Source organism: Oncorhynchus gorbuscha, linkage group LG15, assembly GCF_021184085.1.
Source record: "Oncorhynchus gorbuscha isolate QuinsamMale2020 ecotype Even-year linkage group LG15, OgorEven_v1.0, whole genome shotgun sequence".
NCBI classification, from domain to species: Eukaryota; Metazoa; Chordata; class Actinopteri; order Salmoniformes; family Salmonidae; genus Oncorhynchus; species Oncorhynchus gorbuscha.
Genome location: NC_060187.1, coordinates 54,495,660 through 54,516,315, shown reverse-complemented (window position 1 = coordinate 54,516,315; position 20,656 = coordinate 54,495,660). Strand labels below are relative to the sequence as shown.

The window sequence follows — 20,656 nt, the reverse complement described above, 5'->3', positions numbered from 1 at the left end:
TAGAGGTCGACAGATTAATCGGAATGGCCGATTTCATGTTTTCAGAACAATCGGAAATCTGTATTTTTGGACACAGATTTTTACACCTTTATTTAATCTATATTAAACTAGGTAAGTCAGTTAATAACACATTCTTATTTTCAATGACGGCCTAGGAAGTGGGTTAACTGCCTCGTTCAGGGACAGGCAGAACAACAGATTTTCACGTTGTCAGCTCGGGGGATTCAATCTTACAACCTTACAGTTAACTCGTACAATGCAATAACGACCTGCCTCTTGTTGCACTCCACAAGGAGTGCCTGTTACGCGAATGCAGTAAGCCAAGGTAAATTGCTAGCTAGCATTAAACGTATCTTATAAAAATCAATCAATCATAATCACTAGTTAACTACACATGGTTGATGATATTATTAGATATTATCTAGCGTGTCATGCGCTGCGTATAATCTGACTGAGCATACAAGTATCTAAGTATCCTACAGAGCGGTGGTAGGCAGAAGCAGGTGCGTAAACATTCATTCAAACAGCACTTTCGTGCGTTTTGCCAGCAGCTCTTCGTTGTGCGTCAAGTATTGCGCTGTTTATGACTTCAAGCATATCAACTCCCGACATGAGGCTGGTGTAACCGAAGTGAAATGGCTAGCTAGTTAATAGTGTTTTAAACCTCACTCGCTCTGATCCTTCTAGTAGTTGTTCCCCTTGCTCTGCATGGGTAACGCTGCTTCGAGGGTGGCTGTTGTCGTTGTGTTCCTGGTTCGAGCCCAGGGAGGAGCGAGGAGAGGGACGGAAGCTATACTGTTACACTGGCAATACTAAATTGCCTATAAGAACATCCAATAGTCAAAGGTTAATGAAATACAAATGGTAACGAGAGAAATAGTCCTATAATTCCTATAATAACTACAACATAAAACTTCTTACCTGGGAATATTGAAGACTCATGTTAAAAGGAACCACCAGCTTTCATATGTTCTGAGCAAGGAACTTAAACTTTAGCTTTCTTACATGGCACATATTGCACTTTTACTTTCTTCTCCAACACTTTGTTTTTGCATTATTTAAACCAAATTGAACATGTTTCATTATTTATTTGAGGCTAAATTGATTTTATTGATGTATTATATTAAGTTAAAATAAGTGTTTATTCAGTATTGTTGTAATTGTCATTATTAAAAATAAAATTAATCGGCCGATTTAATCGGTATCGACTTTTTTGGTCCTCCAATAATCTGTATCGGTGTTGAAAAATCATAATCGGTCGACCTCTAATACATACCACTGCATGCGTTCTGCACAACTTAGTATAGTTGCGCTGTTGGACTTTGCCTGTTGGAATGATCATCTGGTCATTAATGTCTTGTGCAGTAACATGTCTTGTAACAAGTCATATGCCAGTGCTTATTTCCCTACTTTGTTTTGTCTTATTTGCGTCTTACTCGCTGTGGATTTTAAAAAATGCTGGTAAGTGTCTGCTTGGTTAAGCCGGGCTCATTTTTTACACGCAGAAAAGCTTGTTTGTTTACAAAATTACTGGTAACTCAATCTCACCCCACCACCTTCTCCCTTGTCTTTCGTCATATTGTGTGTGTGTGTACTCTGCTCCTAGGCTTTGACAACAATGGTGTGAGGACAGGCCCTCGCAGCTCTCGACAGAGCAACCCTGAGGACCATGCTACCCAGTATTTCAATACCTACTCCAAAGACATGCTGGTCCAGGTACGCCTTGTATGCACCCCCCCCCACACACACACAGCCTTTATAAAAATGCATACAAAAACAAGACAAGCTGTTCCATGTGCATTTGCTCAGCCTTTAAATACAGATTGATAACACACACTTACAAGACAAACTGTTCCAAAGCTATTTGCTTAAATTATTATTTTCAAAGACCTCAAAGTTTGAGTTGTTCGTCTGAAAGGGAGCAAGGTAAATGCCATTTTTCAGCAGGTGAAATTCAGACCCCTACTGCTCCCACTCTGTGCCCCCTTTTAATCTCTAAACTACCCCCCACCTACACACACACACCCTTAGGGGTTTGCCTGTAATGCCTGTAGCCCCCTACCTCCACACCCCTCCTAATCCCAGGGGCCTTCCCTTTGAAGCTCTCTGAAATACTGCTCTGTGCCTGGGCCATGATCACACACTATTCCCCCTTGTAATGCACTGTCACGCTCCAACAGCATTGGCCCTTATTATGGCGGGGCCTACATGTGATGTGTCCTGTTACTCCAGGGGTTGGGACAGACAGACCAGGGCTTTAATTTGTTCATCTGCCATCTGTTCATGGACACTTGTTGGGTCTCCTCCTGCCGGGAAACGGGGCTACTGCAGGGACCGTCTGTTCCCCGGACCCATCCGCTTCTGTGTTAGACGAGGCGTGAAACACACACACACACACACACACTGAAGGACAAAAATAAGACTTGCCTTGGAAAATGTCCCCAGGCCCTAACCCAAAAATTTAATCCCAACCAGAAACTAGATCGCTAACCAGCTGAGTCCGTGTTCTGCCGCCTGTCTCTGGAGTTGCTTTGATCGTTCTGTATTTTTGAATGCGGTTTGATCCAGAAGTTTTGACCGTGTGTGTGTGCAGGCAATGGTGGGGATCCTGCAAGGGAAGGCCCGAGGCGGGGAGGAGGAGAGCATCCTGATGCATGACCTCAAGCCTTTCCGCATTCTCATCAGTCTGCTGGACAAACCTGAACTCGGTGCGGTATATTACTACATCCATGTCACTTTTACACACCGAATAGAACACACACAGCATTTTGGTCATAGTGACCCACTACTGGGCCGCTTTCAGAAGGAAACACCATAGCAAAACGTTTCATAGCTGACAATTAAAATGAGCGCTTCTTATTGGACAAATCCAGGCAGTCCGTCCCCGTTTCAGTCCATTTCCTTCCATTTGGTGCCTAATGACCCTATTTCCCTTCGACTGTTCAAGATACATTTGTAAATGATCAGTGACTGATTTGTAAACCTGTGTGTTCCAGGACCCGCCATCCTGGAGGACGTTTTGATCGAGGTCTTCAGGACATTACACACACAGTGCCGAGCAGAGTTGGACCTGCAGAACCACAACCAATTCAGCAAGGACCATGCTCATCTCAGCAGGTTGGCCAGCGTGTGTGTGTGTGTGTGTGTGTAACACTAAACACATGAAAAAAGCCAAAGCTTTAATAATAACCATTGTAAGCTAAGGGTCGTATTGATTGTTTCCCTCAGCAAACTGAGAGAAAACAAGAAAACTGCAGAGCTTATCAAGACGGCCAATCTCCTGTTCAACTCTTTTGAGCCGTACTACATGTGGGACTATATCGCTCACTGGTTCGAGGACTGCTGCAGGTCTGTGTGTATGCGCTGCTCCATGTGTTAATGCTGACATGGTAAGATAGCCAGATAGAGCCTGAGTCGTGTTCAGTAGGCCACACCATAGCAAAATGTTTCGCAACAGAAAATAAAGTTTGGCATTTCTTATTGGACAAATTTTTACTCCGAATGAACACCCACCTGTTTTGTGTTTGTAAATGGGTCACTCTGTCCATCTTGCAGCAAGGCAAAGAATGGACCAGGGAATGCTGGGAGCACAGAGTCCTCAGGGCTCTCATTGGTGGAGTTCTGTCAGCTGGTGGACTTCCTACTGGACATTGTGTCCTTGGTGAGACATACACACAGACCCTTCTCTCCCTGCCTTCCTTTCGCACTCATACTATAGTCCCTCTATACAGAACAACAGCCATTGAAATATCAGTACTCATACAATAGAATATTTACTAATTATAAGTCGCAGTTTCTGAATGTGAGTTCTCATGGCAATCCCTTATGGTGTGTGCTGTCTTTCTATCTGTGTGTGTGCAATGCATTAACAGGTTCTAGAACTGCCTGTATTTTGTGTCATTGCATCTTCTAGTATAGAGAATGCTTGTCTTCATTTCCAATCTGAAATGGTTGGAAAGCCCCTGACACCTTTATTACTGTCTGTGTGCGTGCACAGCGTGTGTGTGAGTGATTGCTTGTGTAGGTGTTTGTGTGTGTGTGTGTGTGTGTGTGTGTGTGTGTGTGTGTGTGTGTGTGTGTGTGTGTGTGTGTGTGTGTGTGTGTGTGTATGAGCGTGCAGATGTTTCTCTGCATGAGTATGTTTTGCATACAAAGTGTCCTCTGGCCTATGCTCTGCTTGCTCCTGTCTGTTCAATCTATCTGCTCTCTTTCCTTGAAGCCTACTAGAAGCATGAGGGTAATCTGCCAGGTAAAGTACTGCTGTCTCCTGCTTCTTCACCCTTCATCCTGCCTGCATTACTGTGCTTGGATAACATTTTAGCAACGTCCCAGCAACATTCCTGTTCCTGTATTATTGGGAATATGGGAGGAATGTCTACCTAGTCCAACAGAATTGGGATTTTTGTGTAGTAATATACTGTATATATATTCATAGTTTGGTGGGGGATGTTGTGCAAATTAAATTTCAGCCTGGTGTGTCATTATCCTGCATGCACAGAATAATATGCTCCCATTGCTCACATTTAAAGAAGTAGCCTATGGCTTTTTGAATATTTCACTTTTGTTTATTCTTAATTTGTCCATTGTTCTGTTTTCTTTTTGCATAATTTTTGAACATGTCATTTGTAAAGAAAATGTCCATTACAACATTCAAGGAAAAGGTAGAATGTAAGATGACAATGATTTGAGGAAGCCTGCTCATGATGAAATATTTTAGTAGGGTTGTATTTTTCAAAGGGTCTAACCTATTATACTTTGATGGCCTCTGATGGCTTTTTCTAAACAACGCATGCATAATATTGTGTACTACCCTCATAAAATACAATGCTTTCAGAAAGTATTCACACCCCTTGACTTTTCCCAAATGTTTATTTTTTTTTACAAAGTGTGATACAAATTTATTTAGTTGTAATTTTAAGTGAACGATCTACACAAAATACTCATGTCAAAGTGGAATATCTTTTTTAATGGAAAATAAAACATGAATATATCTTGATTAGATAAGTATTCAACCCCCTGAGTCAATACATGTTGGAATCACCATTGGCAGTGATTATAGTGGTGTGTCTTTCTGGGTAAGCTTTGCACATCTGTAATATTTGCATCTTATTCTTAAAAAAAAAAAAAAGCTCTGTCAACTTTGTTGATCATTGCAAGACAGCGATTTTCAAGCCAATTTCAGTCAACTGTAACTCGGCCACTCAGGAACATTCAATGTTGTCTTGTTCAGCAACTCCAGTGTAGATATGGCGTTGTGTTTTAACTTGTTGTCTTGCTGAAAGGTGAATTTGTCTTCCAGTGTCTGTTGAAAAGCAGACTGTACTAAGTTTTCCTCAAGGACTTTCCCTGTGCCTAGCTATATTCTGTTTATTTTTATCCCCCAAGAAACTCACTCGTCTATAACATGATGCATTTTGTTGGATTTGCCCCCAACATAACACTTTGTATTCAGGACAGAAAGTTAATTTCTTTGCCACATTTCTTGCAGTATTAGTAGTGCCTTATTGAAAACAGGATGCATGCTTTGGAATAGTTATGTTTTGTTCAAGCTTTAGTATTTTGGATTTATGTTAGTGTTGTTGAGCCACACTCGGTTATCTCCTCTCACAGCCATTAAACTCTTTAACTATTTTAACATCACCATTGGCCTCATGGTGAAATCCCTGAGGTTTCCTTCCTCTCCGGCAACTGATTTGGGAAGAGCACCTATGTCTTTGTAGTGACTGGGTATATTGATACCACCATCCGAAGTGTTAAATTAATAACTGACACCATTCTCAAAGGGATATTCAATGTGAGCTTGAGGTGCCTTTCATTGCGAACCATAGGAAAACCTCCCTGGTCTTTGTGGTTGAATCTGTGCTTGAAATTCACTGCTGGACTGAGGGACCTTGCAGATAATTGTATGTGTAGGGTACAGAGATGAGGTAATCGTTTAAAAATAATGTTAAACACTATTATTGCACACAGTGAGTCCATTCAACTTATGTGACTTGTTCAGCAGATTTATACTCCTAAATGTATTTAAGCTTTGTAAAAAAAGGGTTGAATACTTATTGACTCTAGACATTTTCTGGTTCAGTCTGCTTTTAGACCTGTAAACATTTCTAAAAGCAGACTGAGCCTAGCTATATTCCATTTACTTTTTCTTAACAAACCAAAAAACTCCCTAGTCCTAGCCAGTGACACAATCTCAATTCAGGCTGTAACACAACAAAATGTGGAAAAAGGGGTGTGAATACTTTCTGAAGGCAGTGTACATTTGTAAGTTTACAACACATGCTTAGTACAGTTCGGAAGGTAAGAACTGTTGGATTCTGATCAAGAAAAACAGTGTGACTACTACAGAGCCTGAGATGCAGCAGGCAAAAAAAAAAAAAACATTTTTTAGTTCATTTTTTTTCTTTGGTGGGTGGTGGGTGGGGGGCAACGTGCCATGCCTTCATTTTTTGTCTTGATGGAATGATATACAGTGCCTTCAGAAAGTATTTATACCCCTTGACTTATTCCACATTTTGCTGTTAAATATTTTTTTCTCTCACCCATTTACACATAATGACAAATTTATTGAAAAATGTATTGAAAATGAAATACAGAAATATATCTCATTGACGTAAGTATTCAGACACATTTTAGTTTATTGCATTCAGTTATACAACTGACAGGGTACCCCCCTCCCCCAAATCGTTGGACGCGGTTCTGGGTCCAAAACAACCACAGATTATTCTGGAAATGCCTACAAAAGCCATGGTAATGGTATACAGTTTCTCTAATGTGTCAACCTATTTTAAATAATTGAGAGGTTAAACACAAGCGTTGTACTGATAACTAATAATAATAAATAACTATATAGATTCGGAATTGGATTTTAATTCAATCAAGCTCCAAAAAGAGCTTTCTCAGATATGCCTGATGCTGCCTTTTTATTTTATTACGTTTATTTGATAGGGTCTATTTACAGTTAAAACACAAATCAGGTAATGTGATGCATTGTACCAGATGAATCTAATGTCCATCCCCAGGCGAGTGGCGACCCTATTCTCCAGAGCCCTCTCACCCTCCCCTTCCTCCTCCCTTCAGGAGACCTACATAGAGATCCAGACGGAGCACCTTCCCCAGCTTCTGCTGCGCATGGTTTCTGCCCTGACCTCTCACCTCCCGGCCCTGGGCCTTGGGGAGCTCACCCACTGCCTGCGCCTCTGCTCTAAGATCCTCAGCAAGGTGCAGCCCCCCCTGGTGTCCCCCCTGTCCCTGCCCACGGGCCCCCTCGCCTCCACAGTCTCTGCTAAGGAGGAGAAACGGGTAAGAAGTACTGAGATGGTGCTCCAGCCCGGGACACCTATATGAGTTAGATTAACCTTGGTTCTTACAGCCAGAGCATATTCTATAGCTTTTGTTGTTTATGTTTGAGTTTTTTTTATGCATATGTAAAATGTATGTAAAATAAATGCTTAGATGTATGATGAATCAATATTTCGTGCAGACATTTCCCAGGTAATAAGGATAATCTGTAGGCTACTTTTTCATGAAAAACGCAACTGGACTTTGTCTGTCCTGATTTACGCTTTTAACCCAGTTACATTTGATCCCGTAAAGCATTGGTGATGATGGATGACCTTCAGTCATCACCTCTGCCAAGTCTGAAAGCATCCTGTTGTCTTCCGAGTTCTACCTTGCCTTTACACAGTTTGCTTTAGCAAATTGTCCCTGAGTATTTGGTTGATCATAAAAAAACACCGTTCTTTTTATCTCTGAACAGTGTTAAATCGTTTTTGCCTAACACGCCCACATTCATTGATTCTCACTTTGAGAATTAAAACTTTGTCAATTTTTCAGTTCCTAGCTGATGTCTGACTACCTTTGATAGTACACAAATGTCACTTCTTTCACTTCCTGCCAAATAAAATCATCAGAGCAGGGCTTCTCTGTTGTTGACCTAGCAGAGACGACAGCAGTTTGGCCTGATTCCCTAGCCCTCAAAAACATAAACACCCATCCAAGTCCCTCATGGTGTCCCCTGGTCCCAGTGCTGGCCACCACCCCTCTACCCCCTCAATTTGTCTGGGTGGTCCCCGCTCCAGGACTGGAGGGGAGCTGGAGAACTGTCCCTCCCCTTTCCCCAGACAGAGGTGTTAGAAGCTGGGATCAGTCAACTATCATTGTCCCCCTGTCTGTTACCTGGCGGTCTGGTAGAGTGTTTCAGTGCTCAGTAAGGCTTGACTAAAAGTTGAACGATTCCTAGGCTAGAGGTAGAGGCCAGGGAGAGGTGCAAGGGAGGGGGCACATAGAGACACACACAAGTGGTAACTAACAAACAGCTGAGCCCCTCTTTCTCTCAGAGGAAGGGTTTCCCCTTGGGTATGTCTGCTCCATTGGAGTGGAAGGTTTCCTTCCCTCCCTTCAGCTCTATCCATCCTCCCCCCTCTCCCTTCCTCCTGTTCTCCAGCTACCCTCCTGGGGACATTTACAGGACGTAGTTTGCCATCTGAGTCCTGCCGCCAGAATGTGTAGCCTCAGCCTGGCGCACTGCATGCTGGGAAAGCCCTGGGGCTGTTTTGTGGCATGGCAATGTGCAATGTGGGGCTGTCTGTCGATCTGTCCTAAGCTGGCTGGCATGATGCAGGGTGGGAGCTGTATGTAGGGTGTAGTTAAGGAGTCCATTCAGTCCACTTTCCTGTCTGCGCTGTGGGTGCCTAAGGTGTGTGTGGGGGGGGGTTGTCAGGGAGTGTCTGTTCTTAGAAATTCTCCCGCCTTGTCTCCTGAGAGACCTGCGCTCGTCTCTTGACCTGATGCACGTTGGTCCCCACTGACAATCCTAAAACAGGCCCCGTTAGAATTATTAGGAACTGTGCTGTTGTTACACGGTCAATTTGTTCACTGGTGGGTCCAGTTTTTGGTTTCCAGCTGGTTTAACATGGATACCTTTTGTTTCCACTCCTGATATGTATTGAATGCTGTCTGTTTGACCTCTTCTCCTCTCTTCTTCCTTTTCTCTCTCCTAAGTCCCTGCCCTCTACTCTGGAGCTCCCCAGTGGCGAGGTGTTTGAGAACGGGGAGAACCCCAACAGCAGTCGCTCCTCCGAGAGTGGCTTCACCGATTTTGTCCAGTACCAGGCCTCTGAGGAACCAGCACTACCCACTCAGCCTTCCCTCAAGACTGGGTGCAGCGGCTCCCTCCCAGCCTCCCAGAACAAGCCGCAGGACAAGCCCGTCATGCAGTGCTGCCTGGAGCATTTCCAGCACTTCCTCTCCCGCCTGGTCACCCTTTACATCACCCCGGGGATGGTAGAAGGATCTGGGGGTGAGAGGAGCGAAGTGGTACGAACGGAACCAGAGGGCGGCGCCCAGCAGAACGGGCGTGATGTGGTTGAGGTGCCGGGGCAAAGGGAGTGTCTGGCGGCCTTTACTGCCGCCTGCCAGCTCTTTCTGGAGTGCTCCAGCTTCCCCGTCTACATCGCCGAGGGCAACCTCAAGTCTACGCCCCCGCCTAAGGAGCAGACTGGTAAGACAGACTGACTGACCACGTTTGAGATACAGTACAGGCTCTGCTCAGATGAACAGATCTTCACTATGGCTGGAGAAGTGATTAATTACATTTCAGTTTGATATGATAATCCTATACCCTTCTCCGTATGTCAAACATATGGTCTCTTCTCTCCCCTTTGTGTTAGATGAGCACATCTGAACTACAGCTATTTACTGTTGTATGTCTTCTCCCCTTCTCTCAATATAGTATCATCTCTATTCTCTCCTGCAGACAGAGAGCAAGTGTGTCCTGCCGTGTGGTTGCAGACCTTGATGGACGCCTGCTGTCTGGCCAGTGACTTCAGCGTCCAGGGCGTGGCCATCTCCCTGGTCATGGACCTGGTGGGCCTCACCCAGTCTGTCGCCATGGTCACTGCAGAGGGCAGCATCGCTGGTGGCAACGCAGACTCCACCCAGCCCATGAGCCCTAGCCAGGGCCGTGTTGCTGTGGTGATCAGGCCACCACTCACACAGGGAATCCTGAAGTACATCGCAGAGAAGACCGACTTCTTCAAGGTAAGTGACAGGGAAGAGATTTGTGGCTTATTTGGATCTGATATTGTTGAGATGTTTAGAAGTGGTTCAGTACAGAGAACACAGAATGTAGCTCAGTATGATAAATGGAAGAAACTTTTGAGATCTCTTTGCCATTGCTCACCATGATAAATGGTATAAACTTATATGCATAAATCTGTTTTGCAGCATGATGAATAGTACAAACTTACAGTACCAGTCAATAGTTTGGACACACCTACTCATTTAATGTATTTTCTACATTGTAGAATAATAGTGAAGACATCAAAACTATGAAATAACACCATATGGAATCATATAGTAACCAAAAAAGTGTTAAATAAATCTAAATATATTTAATATTTTAGTTTCTTCAAAGTTGCCACCCTTTTGCCTTGGTGACAGCTTTGCACACTCTTGGCATTCTCAACCAGCTTCACCTGGAATGTTTTTTGAACAGTTTTGAAGGAGTTCCCACATGCTGAATACTTGTTGGCCACTTTTCCTTCACTCTGTGGTCCAACTCATCCCAAACCATCTCAATTGGGTTGAGGTTGGGTGATTGTGGAGGCCAGGTCATCTGATGTAGCACTCCATCATTCTCCTTCTTGGTCAAATAGCCCTTACACAGCCTGTAGGTGTGTTGGGTCATTGTCCTGTTGAAAAACAAATGATAGTCCCACTAAGTGCAAACCAGATGGGATGGCGTATCGCTGCAGAATGCTGTGGTAGCCATGCTGGTTAAGTGTGCCTTGAATTCTAAATAAATCACTGACAGTGTCACCAGCAAAGCACCCTCACATTATCACACCTCCTCTATGCTTTAAGGTGGAAACCACACATGCCGAGATCATCTGTTCACCTACTCTGCATCTGACAGACACAGCTGTTTGAACCACAAATCTCAAATTTGGACTCATCAGAACAAAGGACAGATTTTCAACGGTCTAATGTCCATTGCTTGTGTTTCTTGGCCCAAGCAAGTCTGTTCTTATTATTGGTGTCCTTTAGTAGTAGTTTCTTTGCAGCAATTTGACCATTCTCTGAACAGTTGATGTTGGGATGTGTCTGCTACTTGAACTCTGTGAAGCATTTATTTGGGTTGCAACTTCTGAGGCTGGTAACTCTAATGAACTTATCCTCTGCAGCAGAGGTAACTGTGGGTCTTCCTTTCCTGTGGAAGTCCTCATGAGAGCCAGTTTCATCAAAGCGCTTGATGGTTTTGCAACTGCACTTGAAGAAACATTCAAAGTTCTTAATTTTCTGGATTAACTGACCTCCATGTCTTAAAGTAATGATGGACTGTCATTTCTCTTTGCTTATTTGAGCTGTTTTTACCAAAAAAGGGCTATCTTCTGTATACCACCCCTACCTTTTCACAACACAACTGATTGGCACAAACACATTATAAGAAGGAAAGAAATTCCACAAATTAACCTTTTAACAAGACAAACTTGTTAATTGGAATGCATTCCAGGTGTCATGTCTCATGAAGCTGGTTGAGAGAATGCCAAGAGTGTGCAAAGCTGTCATCAAGGGAAAGGGTGGCTACTTTGAATAATCTCAAATATAAAATCACTTTTCCTTTTTGGTTACTACATGATTCCATATGTGTTATTTCAAAGTTTTCACTATTATTTTACAATGTAGAAAATAGTACAAATAAAGAAAAACCTTTGAATGAGTAGGTGTGTCCAAACTGTTGGCTGGTACTATATGTTTATAAATAAATAAATGTTTTTCAGCATGATAAAGGCTATGCTATGCTAATAAATCACTCTATATCTCTCTCTCACTCACTCTCTCTCTCCCCCTCACCCCTCCAGAGTGTGGCCCTTATCCTGTGGGGACAGTTGGGGGAGGGGACCCCCCAGCACCACCAGCGCAGTGTGGAGCTCTTCTACCAGCTCCACAACCTGGTGCCCTCCTCCAGCATCTGTGAGGACGTCATCAGCCAGCAGCTCATGCACAGAGACAAGGTTGGTCAGTTCAGTACATATGCCATCAGACACATAGGAACACACACAGCTTCACAGTATGCTTGTAAGAATTCTGTATGCCTGAAGGAATACGCTCCAACACACACACATCCACACACGATTTCTGTGTTTGTTTTTTTTCTTTCAGAAAATCCGTCTTGAGGCCCATGTGAAGTTCTCTGTGCTTTGGCATCTGACCAGAGACTTGAACATCACCAAGTCTTCCCCTTTCAACCGCACCTTTGACAGGTAGGCTTTCCCTCTCGACAGACACCCCACTCAAAAGTTTGGTTTTATCCCTTGTTTTATCAAGGGTGGACAGAACAGCTGCTAATATATTAATGTAATGCATATCTTATACTCTTTTTCTGTCGGTCTCTCTCTCACACGCACACGCACACACACATACCGTTTGGACGCTACAGACTTCCTTGTGAGAAGACCGATTTTGGGGATGTCTCATGGTCCGACAAACACCGCTGTAGCGCGGCCACCTTCCTCCGCAGATTGAGATGCAGCCCGTGCAAAAGAAACATGTCTCTAGCGTAAACTGACCGGTTTTGATAGGGATTTTTGAAATGTAACTCAGATTGACGCTCTGTGGATTATTAATATACACCATCACAATAAATCCATTAAGAAACATGATGTGTATTAAATATATTTCAGAGGAACAGGAGAGCATAGATCTGGCTATGCGCCATGTCAATGGCAGCCTAAGCTGTAGACTAGTTCATTGAGCGGACAAGAAATGCTTATAATTCCCGTACCATTATTTTATAATATATCATTTTAGAGTTGTATGAATACAATTGATCTTAGTTGAATAATATAGAAAGGATATTTTCTCCAAACGATTATTGAGTGAGTGCGTACATTGAGGTCCTATGCACTTGATTTAGAGCTAACTTTAACTGTGAATGATTGTTTTTCAATTTACAATGTCCATTGTCAGCTATGCAGGGGTATGGAGCGGGGGGGGGGGCAAGTAATCCATATGCACTCTAATAGGGAATGGAGGATGCCCTTTTCCGTGCTTCCTTTTTCAATCATGCTGGGTCGGCTACAGCGGGATTGCGTATAGAAATGTATGGGCTTATAAGAACTTACTTCACTCCATGCATCAACCAGCTCAAACCATGTATGCCAGACTCCACCCTAACCCTGCAAGCTACCCAGTGCTTAATTTGGGAACGGACAGTAGCCAACAACATCGAAAACCAAGTGAAATCTATTCGGAAACATCGATGGTAAACCCCCACCCCCCTTTGCAAGGTGTTGAAAGTGTTCCACAGGGATGCTGGCCCATGTTGACTCCAATGCTTCCCACATTTGTGTCAAGTTTGCTGGATGTCCTTTGGGTGGTGGACCATTCTCTATCCTTCCATGAAGCTGTTGAGTGTGAAAACCCCAGCAGTGTTGCCGTTCTTGACACAAACCGATGCGCCTGGCACCTACTACCATACACCGTTCAAAGGCACTTAAATCTTTTGTCTTGCCCATTCACCTTCTGAATGGCACACATACACAATCCATGGCTCTATAATATTGAGGCTTAAAAATCCTTCTTTAACCTGTCGCCTCCCCTTAATCTACATGGATTGAAGTGGATTTAACAAGTGACATCAATAAGGGATTATAGCTTTCACCTGGATTTACTTGGTCAGTCTGTCATGGAAAGAGGTGTCCTTAATGTTTTGTACACTCAGTGTATGTATAAGCTTTAAGATAGGCTTATGTAGGTAATTATTTTAATTCAGTCTTTCTTTTGGCTTGGATTCATATAGTAGAATGTAGAATGTATGCCATTTAGCAGACGCTTTTATCCAAAGCGACTTAGTCATGTGTGCATACATTCTACGTATGGGTGGTCCCGGGAATCGAACCCACTACCCTGGCGTTACAAGCGCCATGCTCTACCAACTGAGCTACAGAAGAACCAGTATATAGCTAGGCTTATGCATATGCATAAGCTCTAATATGCATATGAGGGTTCTGCATGTGACGTCTTAAATGCTTTGAATTAATCAGCGAGGTTAACCAATGGGGACTAATGCCTAGTTTCGCAAGCATGATATTCCCGAACACCCACGCCAAAATAATCAGACTGCCGTTGATAAAGATGTAGGACTCCCGCCATCACCAGTTATCCTCATCATTCAGGTTCTTATAATTCAGTCTTGAAATGTTTGATGTGAATTTTGGATGCATTTGAATTGATGCCAGACTGATTAGAGACAATCGAGTGCTGAGTACCAGGCCGTTAGCGAGTTGGGTACTACCAATGCATCAACTACAGAGCGGAGAATAGGAGGAGATTACTGTGACTCAGCAGTCACTTGGATTTTGACTGCGGTCATGACACATGACTGCCGGTGTGGCTTCTCTCTCTCTCTCTCTCTCTCTCTTTGCTTTCTCTCTCTCTCTTTGCTTTCTCTCTCTTTGCTCGCTCTCTCTCACTCTCTCTCAGGTCTCTGTTCATCATGCTGGACAGTCTAAGTTACTGGGATGCGTCAGCCAGCGCAGTGGGCCGTGCCTGGCTCAACCAGGTGCTCCAGAGGCACGACATCGCCCGGGTCCTGGAGCCCCTCCTGCTGCTGCTGCTGCACCCCAAGACCCACCGTGTGTCCATCCAGCGCGTCCAGGCCCAGCGCCACTGGGCCCAGGCGTTCCCTAACCACAACCCCCAGGCCGAACAGGACCCCTCAGAACCCATCTACATGAGAGACTCGGGAATCTCTGACAGTGAGTATAGGGGAGACACGGGTTAGAATGGTGGTAGACAGGACAGCCATGGTCGTGAAGAGATACAGAGCACTGCAGGCTTTTGTTCCAGCCCAGCACTAATAGATTCAACACTCATCTCATGATTGTATAATGTTGGGCAGGAAGAAAAGTCTATAGCTCTAAAGGATCAATGTAGTTTGGTGAACATTGGTTTGGAGTGAATCTAGTTCAAGGTTCATTTCGACTCTGTAATTTATTTGCATAAACAGTATGTCACATATCCTCTTCTCTCAGACTTCAACCAGATGCCAGGGGACTCTTTGAAGTCAGGGCTCCGAGGGCTGCCGTTGAGCGACATGGATCCCTTCTGCCTGACAGTCAACCCTCTGAGTGACAGCCTGTCCCTGCTCAGCTTGAGCAGTGAGAACCTGGCGCTGAGTGGTGACTACCATCCTCCTGACCAGCAGGGGGAACCCCACCTCCACGGCTCTGAGTCCAGCGGCTCCCACTCCTCCTCCATAGACAATGGCAGCTTCGAGGAGCCAGACGGCACCTGCAGCACAGTGAACGGATTAGGATCTGACCAAGTCACTGTCCTTATAGAGTCAGACAGTATGGTTCCTGATGAGGAGGATTCACTAGAAGAGGTTGTGTTGTCGGTGTTAAATGAGTTGATAGACAGGGTGGTGAGTATGGGAGAGGATCAGGGGCCACCTGAAACGCCGCCCCCCCCTGAAGCGTGGGCGCAAACGGACTCAGATAGCTCCTCATCAGACACGCAGGCTGGTCTTCGGCTCGATTCGGGCCCCCACGCCCCCTCCCACCGCCTCGAGATGTTAGCGGGAGGCACCCTGGGGTTCTTCCATGTCACCCCACCGGACCAGACAGGGGAGGAGTGGGAGAGGCACCGCGAGGGCATCACTCGCCACAGCTCGTCCCCCTCCATCGTGACTCTGCCGGACAGCTCGGGCCCGGCCTCTCCTCACGACCAGAACCTCCGCTTGGACGTCGTGGACCTGCGGGCCCGTAAGCGCTCCCACAGCAGCACCCAGCTCAGCCTCAAGGGTAAGATCATGGAGCGTCTGCAAGACAAGTCCCCCGGCGCCAAGCCCAAGGTGAAGAAGAGCAAGAGGAAGGAGGAGGAGAGGCTGAGGAAGGCCCTGCAGGCCGAGAAGCTCCGGCCGCCCAGCATCTTCTTCGGCGACAGCCTGGATCTGGAGAATTGGTACAGCTGCGGAGAAGGTGAGGTGTCCGAGATCGAGAGTGACACCAGCTCGCCGAGTGGGGGCGGAGGGGTGAGCGGGGGAAATGGTCCCAACGCGAGAGTGGAGCGTAGAGCTTCCGCCTCGCCGCCTCAGTTCAACATCCACCCCCTCTACCAACACGTGCTGCTCTACCTGCAGCTGTACGACTCATCCCGCACACTGCACGCCCTTTCGGCCATCGCCGCCATGCTGCGGGCAGCGCCATCGGACTTCGTGGACGCCATCTCCACCACCAGCATCAACAACACCTACACGCCCCAGCTGTCACTGCTGCAGAACCTGCTGGCACGCCACCGTGTCTCCGTCATGGGCAAGTCACATTTATTTTTTTATGCATAGAAACACAGACAAAGACCACATAAAATAATGCAATGTTCTATCTCCACCTCCTCCCAGGTAAGGACTTCTACTGCCCCATCTCCCAGGACAGCCACTCCCACTCGTTCCGCAGCGCCATGTTTCTAGAGATCATCATCTCCCTCTGCCTCTACTTCCTGCGCTCCTACTACTCTGCCCACGTGGGCACGGCCGCCACCGACCTGGCGGGCAACCGGGCCATGCAACTGACCAGCTTGGAGGTCCTCACCCTTCTCTTCAGTGAGCTGTCCAAGGTGACCGGCGGCTCGGCCAAAGGCTTCGCCAGCTTCATCAGTGACGTGCTGTCCAAGTGTAAGGTCCAGAAGGTGGTGCTCCACTGCTTGCTCTCCTCCATCTTCTCGGCCCAGAAGTGGCACGAGCAGCGGGCGGCCGGCCTCAACGTGGCCTCCCAGGAGGAGGGTCTCTCAGAGGACAGCGTAATCAACCTCTCTGAAGATCAGATGGACGGCTGCAGTGCCGTTCAGTCCCAGCTGTTGAGGCTTCTCCAGAGCCTGGTGGTGCTGGAGCACAGGGTCCTAGTGCCCGCCGAGGAGGGCGGCGACGGGGGGCCCGTGGTCGTCCCGGGGGGTGTAACATTAGGGGTTGTAACATTAGGGACGGGTAGCGGGGCAGGGATGGGCTTCGAACTACTGGGAGGTGAGGTGGAGCACATGAACCCACAGCAGCCAATGACGTCGCTGCAGTACCTTCACGGGCAGCCTATCACCGCGCAGGGCATGTTCCTGTGTGCAGTGATCCGGGCGCTGCACCAGCACCACGCGTGTAAGATGCACCCGCAGTGGATCGTCCTGATCACGGCCACGCTGCCCTACATGGGCAAGGTACTGCGCAGGGTGGTGGCCTCGGTCACACTGCAGCTCTGTAGGAACCTGGATAACCTCATTCAGCAGTACCGCTATGAGACCGCCATCACAGACACCAGGTAACTGCAATAGGATAGTTTCTTATGAGCCCATATGGGCTAGGCATTTTGAAACGGTATTGAGACATCCATATCCACCCATCCATCAGTCCTGGTTAGCCATTGTAAAACCACACCACTGCTTCCTTTGTAGTCCACAGGACAATGGGATAGTGGCTATATTGAAATGTTTTTTACATGTAATGTTAATGTGTGTGTTTTAGATCTACCTACTTTATTTGATTGCGCTGATTGATTGTAAGTCACTCTGAATAAAAGTCTCTGCTAAATAACTTGTTGTTCCAGGATCTGGTGTGAAGGCAACTGCAAGCAGATTGTCAGTAATCAGCTTTCCATCCAACCATTTCATTAATTACCTCATGCAAAAAAATGTCACGACCTGGCTAATGGAAACAGGACATTTTGGGACAATTTCATAAATGTGGGGGGACAATTTGTTGATTCGACATGGTGTCAGTAAAATTTGGCTAATTATGCAAGAAATGGCAGTGGAAACGCTTTTATTGTACCTTTTATTTAATTTGGCAAGTCAGTTAGGAACACGTTTTAATTTTTAAATGACTGCCTACGAACAGTGTTCAGGGGCAGAACGACAGATTTTTCAGGGGCAGAACAACAGATTTTTACCTTGTCAGCTCGGGGATTCCATCTTGCAACCTTTCGGTTGCACATGGGGCTGCTACCTGCCATTATACGCGATTATATTTTGTGTGGTCCTCCCACTACAATTTGGGGAAAGCATGCAGTTTATTAGGCGACAGATTAAGTAAGTTATGATGAACTTTAAAGTTTGTGAAAGTGCACAGGGATGAGCTCGATGAGCCTTTACAATAAATATCAATGGTCTTATTCTGGTGACATGATAATCGAGGCTTGGCTGCCATTTGATAAATACAAAATAATCTCGCTCTTATCCATGATAATGTCACCATATAGGCTAGCCTAAATACAGCCCGCACTGTATTTGCAAACTGTTGTCCAGAGCGCACCTGCCAAGACCATTGTGGGCACATTTGCTATTTAACGCAACAGTTTTTGTGACAAAACCATTGGTACAGTTGAAAATGAGATTAATTCACATTGAACTATAGGTTTCTATTTGGTATAAATTTAAAGGATATTTCAAGATTTTGGCAGTGAAGCCCTTTATCTATTTCCCCAAAATCAGATGAAATTGCGGATACCATTTTTATGTCTGTCTCTGCATCCAGTATGGAGGAAGTTAGAGGTATTTTCATGAGCCAATGTTAACTAGCGTTAGCGCAATGATTTCAAGTCTACAGGAACAATGACTTCCAGTCATTGCGCTAATGTTACTTAGCAACTTCCTTCAAACTGCAAACAGAGACATAAAAATTGTATCCACAAGTTCATCTGGCTTTGGGAAAGTAGATAAAGGGCTTCATTCACAAAATCTCAAACCATCCCTTTAAGAAGAAAAAAATATACCTTTTTATGTTCTCTACTTCATCACGTACTTGCTTTTTATTCACAAGTCAGTTTGGTGGAAACGCCACTGGTGGGTAAATGCGCATATTCTTTTATGCAGATTTTTGAGTATTCATCTGAAAATCTGTCTCCAATTGGATGAACCTAGCTAGTAAAGTGACATTTTTGTATGAGGATGAATTGGTTAATTTAAGTGCATATCCAAGGCAATAGATTTACAGCTGATTTGTAGCATAGGGAATGTTTGTAAGAAGTTAGGTGAGTGATGCTGCCACAAGATGTCTCTCTTGACCAGCAGTTGCCTCAATTACCCACCTTTGACTAATGCCTTTGTGGATTCTAAATTGTTACTGTATATTCTATGACAACATAAATGGTTTATGGCAAAATAGTTTTTTATACCAAATGATGACTATTAATTTATACTTTCCCCACTATACCTCTTCCAGACCTCAGTGGATGGCCCTGTGCATCCCCCCAGATTTGATTCTAACAGTACTGGAAGGAGTGACAGCTATCATCCACTACTGTCTACTGGACCCATCCTCCCAGTACCACCAGGTGAGGGCGCTAAGTCAGCCGCACTGTCATGTCTGCATTGATTTAATGCCGATGTCACTTATTTACACATCGATAGACCTCCTTTGTTTATATTGCACACATGTATCTAAGAAGGATGGCATTTTCTGTACAAATCTACACAACCTACTACACCATTTTCAAAGTGAAAGAAAATGATTGGACATTTTCCCAAATTAATAAATAAAAAACTAAGATGTCATGATTGCGTATGTCTTCACACCCCAGAGTTAATACTTGGTGGAGCACCTTTGGCAGCCATTACATCTGTAAATCATTTTGAAGAAGATTCTACCAACTTTGCACTTAGGGCAACATATATCCATTGTTATTGACAAAATTGCTCTAGCTCAGTACATTTGGTTGGGAGTCATTGATGGACAGCAATATTCAAACTGTGATTGCTATTATCATGGCTTTTGTGGTAGCAGCATGAAGTTATGGGTATGCTTGTCACCGGCAGGGACTTGGGAGTTTGTCATGATCAAAATAAATATGAAAGAAGCAAAGCCCAGGTAAAAAGTTTAGCGGGAAACCCAACATAGTCTTCTGAAAACCAAACCCTGGGATAGAGTTTTATTTTTCAATGTGACAATTACACAAGCTTTAAAGCCAAAGACACACCAGAATGGCTTTCCAAGAGGTGGTGAGAGTGTTCCTAAATAGTCCAGTCTCAGTCCTGACTTGAAAATCTGCTTGAAAATGTAGAGTCAAGATTTGAATATTGCTATCCAACAATGACTCCCAACCACATTTATTGAGCTTGAGCAATTTTGTGAAAATTTGGCTGCCAATGTTGCTTCCACCAAATGTTAACTCTGGGGTGTGAGGACATACACAATCAATATGTCTTCCTTTTACATGTTTTTATTCATTTGTTCATGTTTCTATCATTTTTCGTTAACTTTGAAAATGTGGGGTAGGTTGAGTATATTGGTAGAGGAAAGAAATTGGATGTAATCTCTTTTTAGATGTAATTTTTAAGGCAGATAAACGTGAAGACTGCAATGGGGGTGTAGACTTTCACTAGTGACTGTATCTCCATGTCCCTATCTCTCCTTTCAGCTGCAGGTGAGTGTGGACCAGAAGCACTTGGCGGAGGCTCGCTCAGGGATCCTGTCCATCCTCCACACCATCATGTCCTCCGTCACCCTGCTGTGGAGCGTCCTGTACCAGGCTGACAGCACAGACCGGCCAGCTGCCGCCTCCGCTGTATCCACTTCCAACATCAACCTGGGATCCACCAAGGTACTGCGGTTACACACAGCCTAAGCCTTTTCACAGTACTGAATCGAACTAAGGCGAGCTAAGCCAAGCTG

At 45.0% G+C, this 20,656-nt stretch overlaps 1 protein-coding gene across 6 annotated transcripts in view; it reads left to right on the top strand.

Annotated features, from left to right (window-relative positions):
- The window catches only part of LOC123997513 (protein dopey-1-like), a 36,761-nt gene that overhangs the window by 5,636 nt on the left and 10,469 nt on the right, over window positions 1–20,656 (top strand). The window contains exons 8-23 of one of the 6 annotated variants that reach the window (XM_046301839.1): window positions 1,634–1,716; window positions 2,594–2,708; window positions 2,997–3,117; window positions 3,229–3,348; window positions 3,556–3,661; window positions 4,220–4,249; window positions 7,081–7,302; window positions 9,004–9,502; window positions 9,734–10,041; window positions 11,865–12,017; window positions 12,166–12,266; window positions 14,488–14,762; window positions 15,039–16,319; window positions 16,406–17,309; window positions 19,208–19,319; window positions 20,403–20,585. In XM_046301839.1, the coding sequence (XP_046157795.1) occupies window positions 1,634–1,716; window positions 2,594–2,708; window positions 2,997–3,117; window positions 3,229–3,348; window positions 3,556–3,661; window positions 4,220–4,249; window positions 7,081–7,302; window positions 9,004–9,502; window positions 9,734–10,041; window positions 11,865–12,017; window positions 12,166–12,266; window positions 14,488–14,762; window positions 15,039–16,319; window positions 16,406–17,309; window positions 19,208–19,319; window positions 20,403–20,585 (4,613 nt within the window). Of the gene's footprint in view, window positions 1–1,606; window positions 1,717–2,593; window positions 2,709–2,996; window positions 3,118–3,228; window positions 3,349–3,555; window positions 3,662–4,219; window positions 4,250–7,080; window positions 7,303–9,003; window positions 9,503–9,733; window positions 10,042–11,864; window positions 12,018–12,165; window positions 12,267–14,487; window positions 14,763–15,038; window positions 16,320–16,405; window positions 17,310–19,207; window positions 19,320–20,402; window positions 20,586–20,656 lie in introns of all 6 variants that reach the window. The other 5 variants (XM_046301836.1, XM_046301841.1, XM_046301837.1 and 2 more) reach the window with 5 other exon arrangements.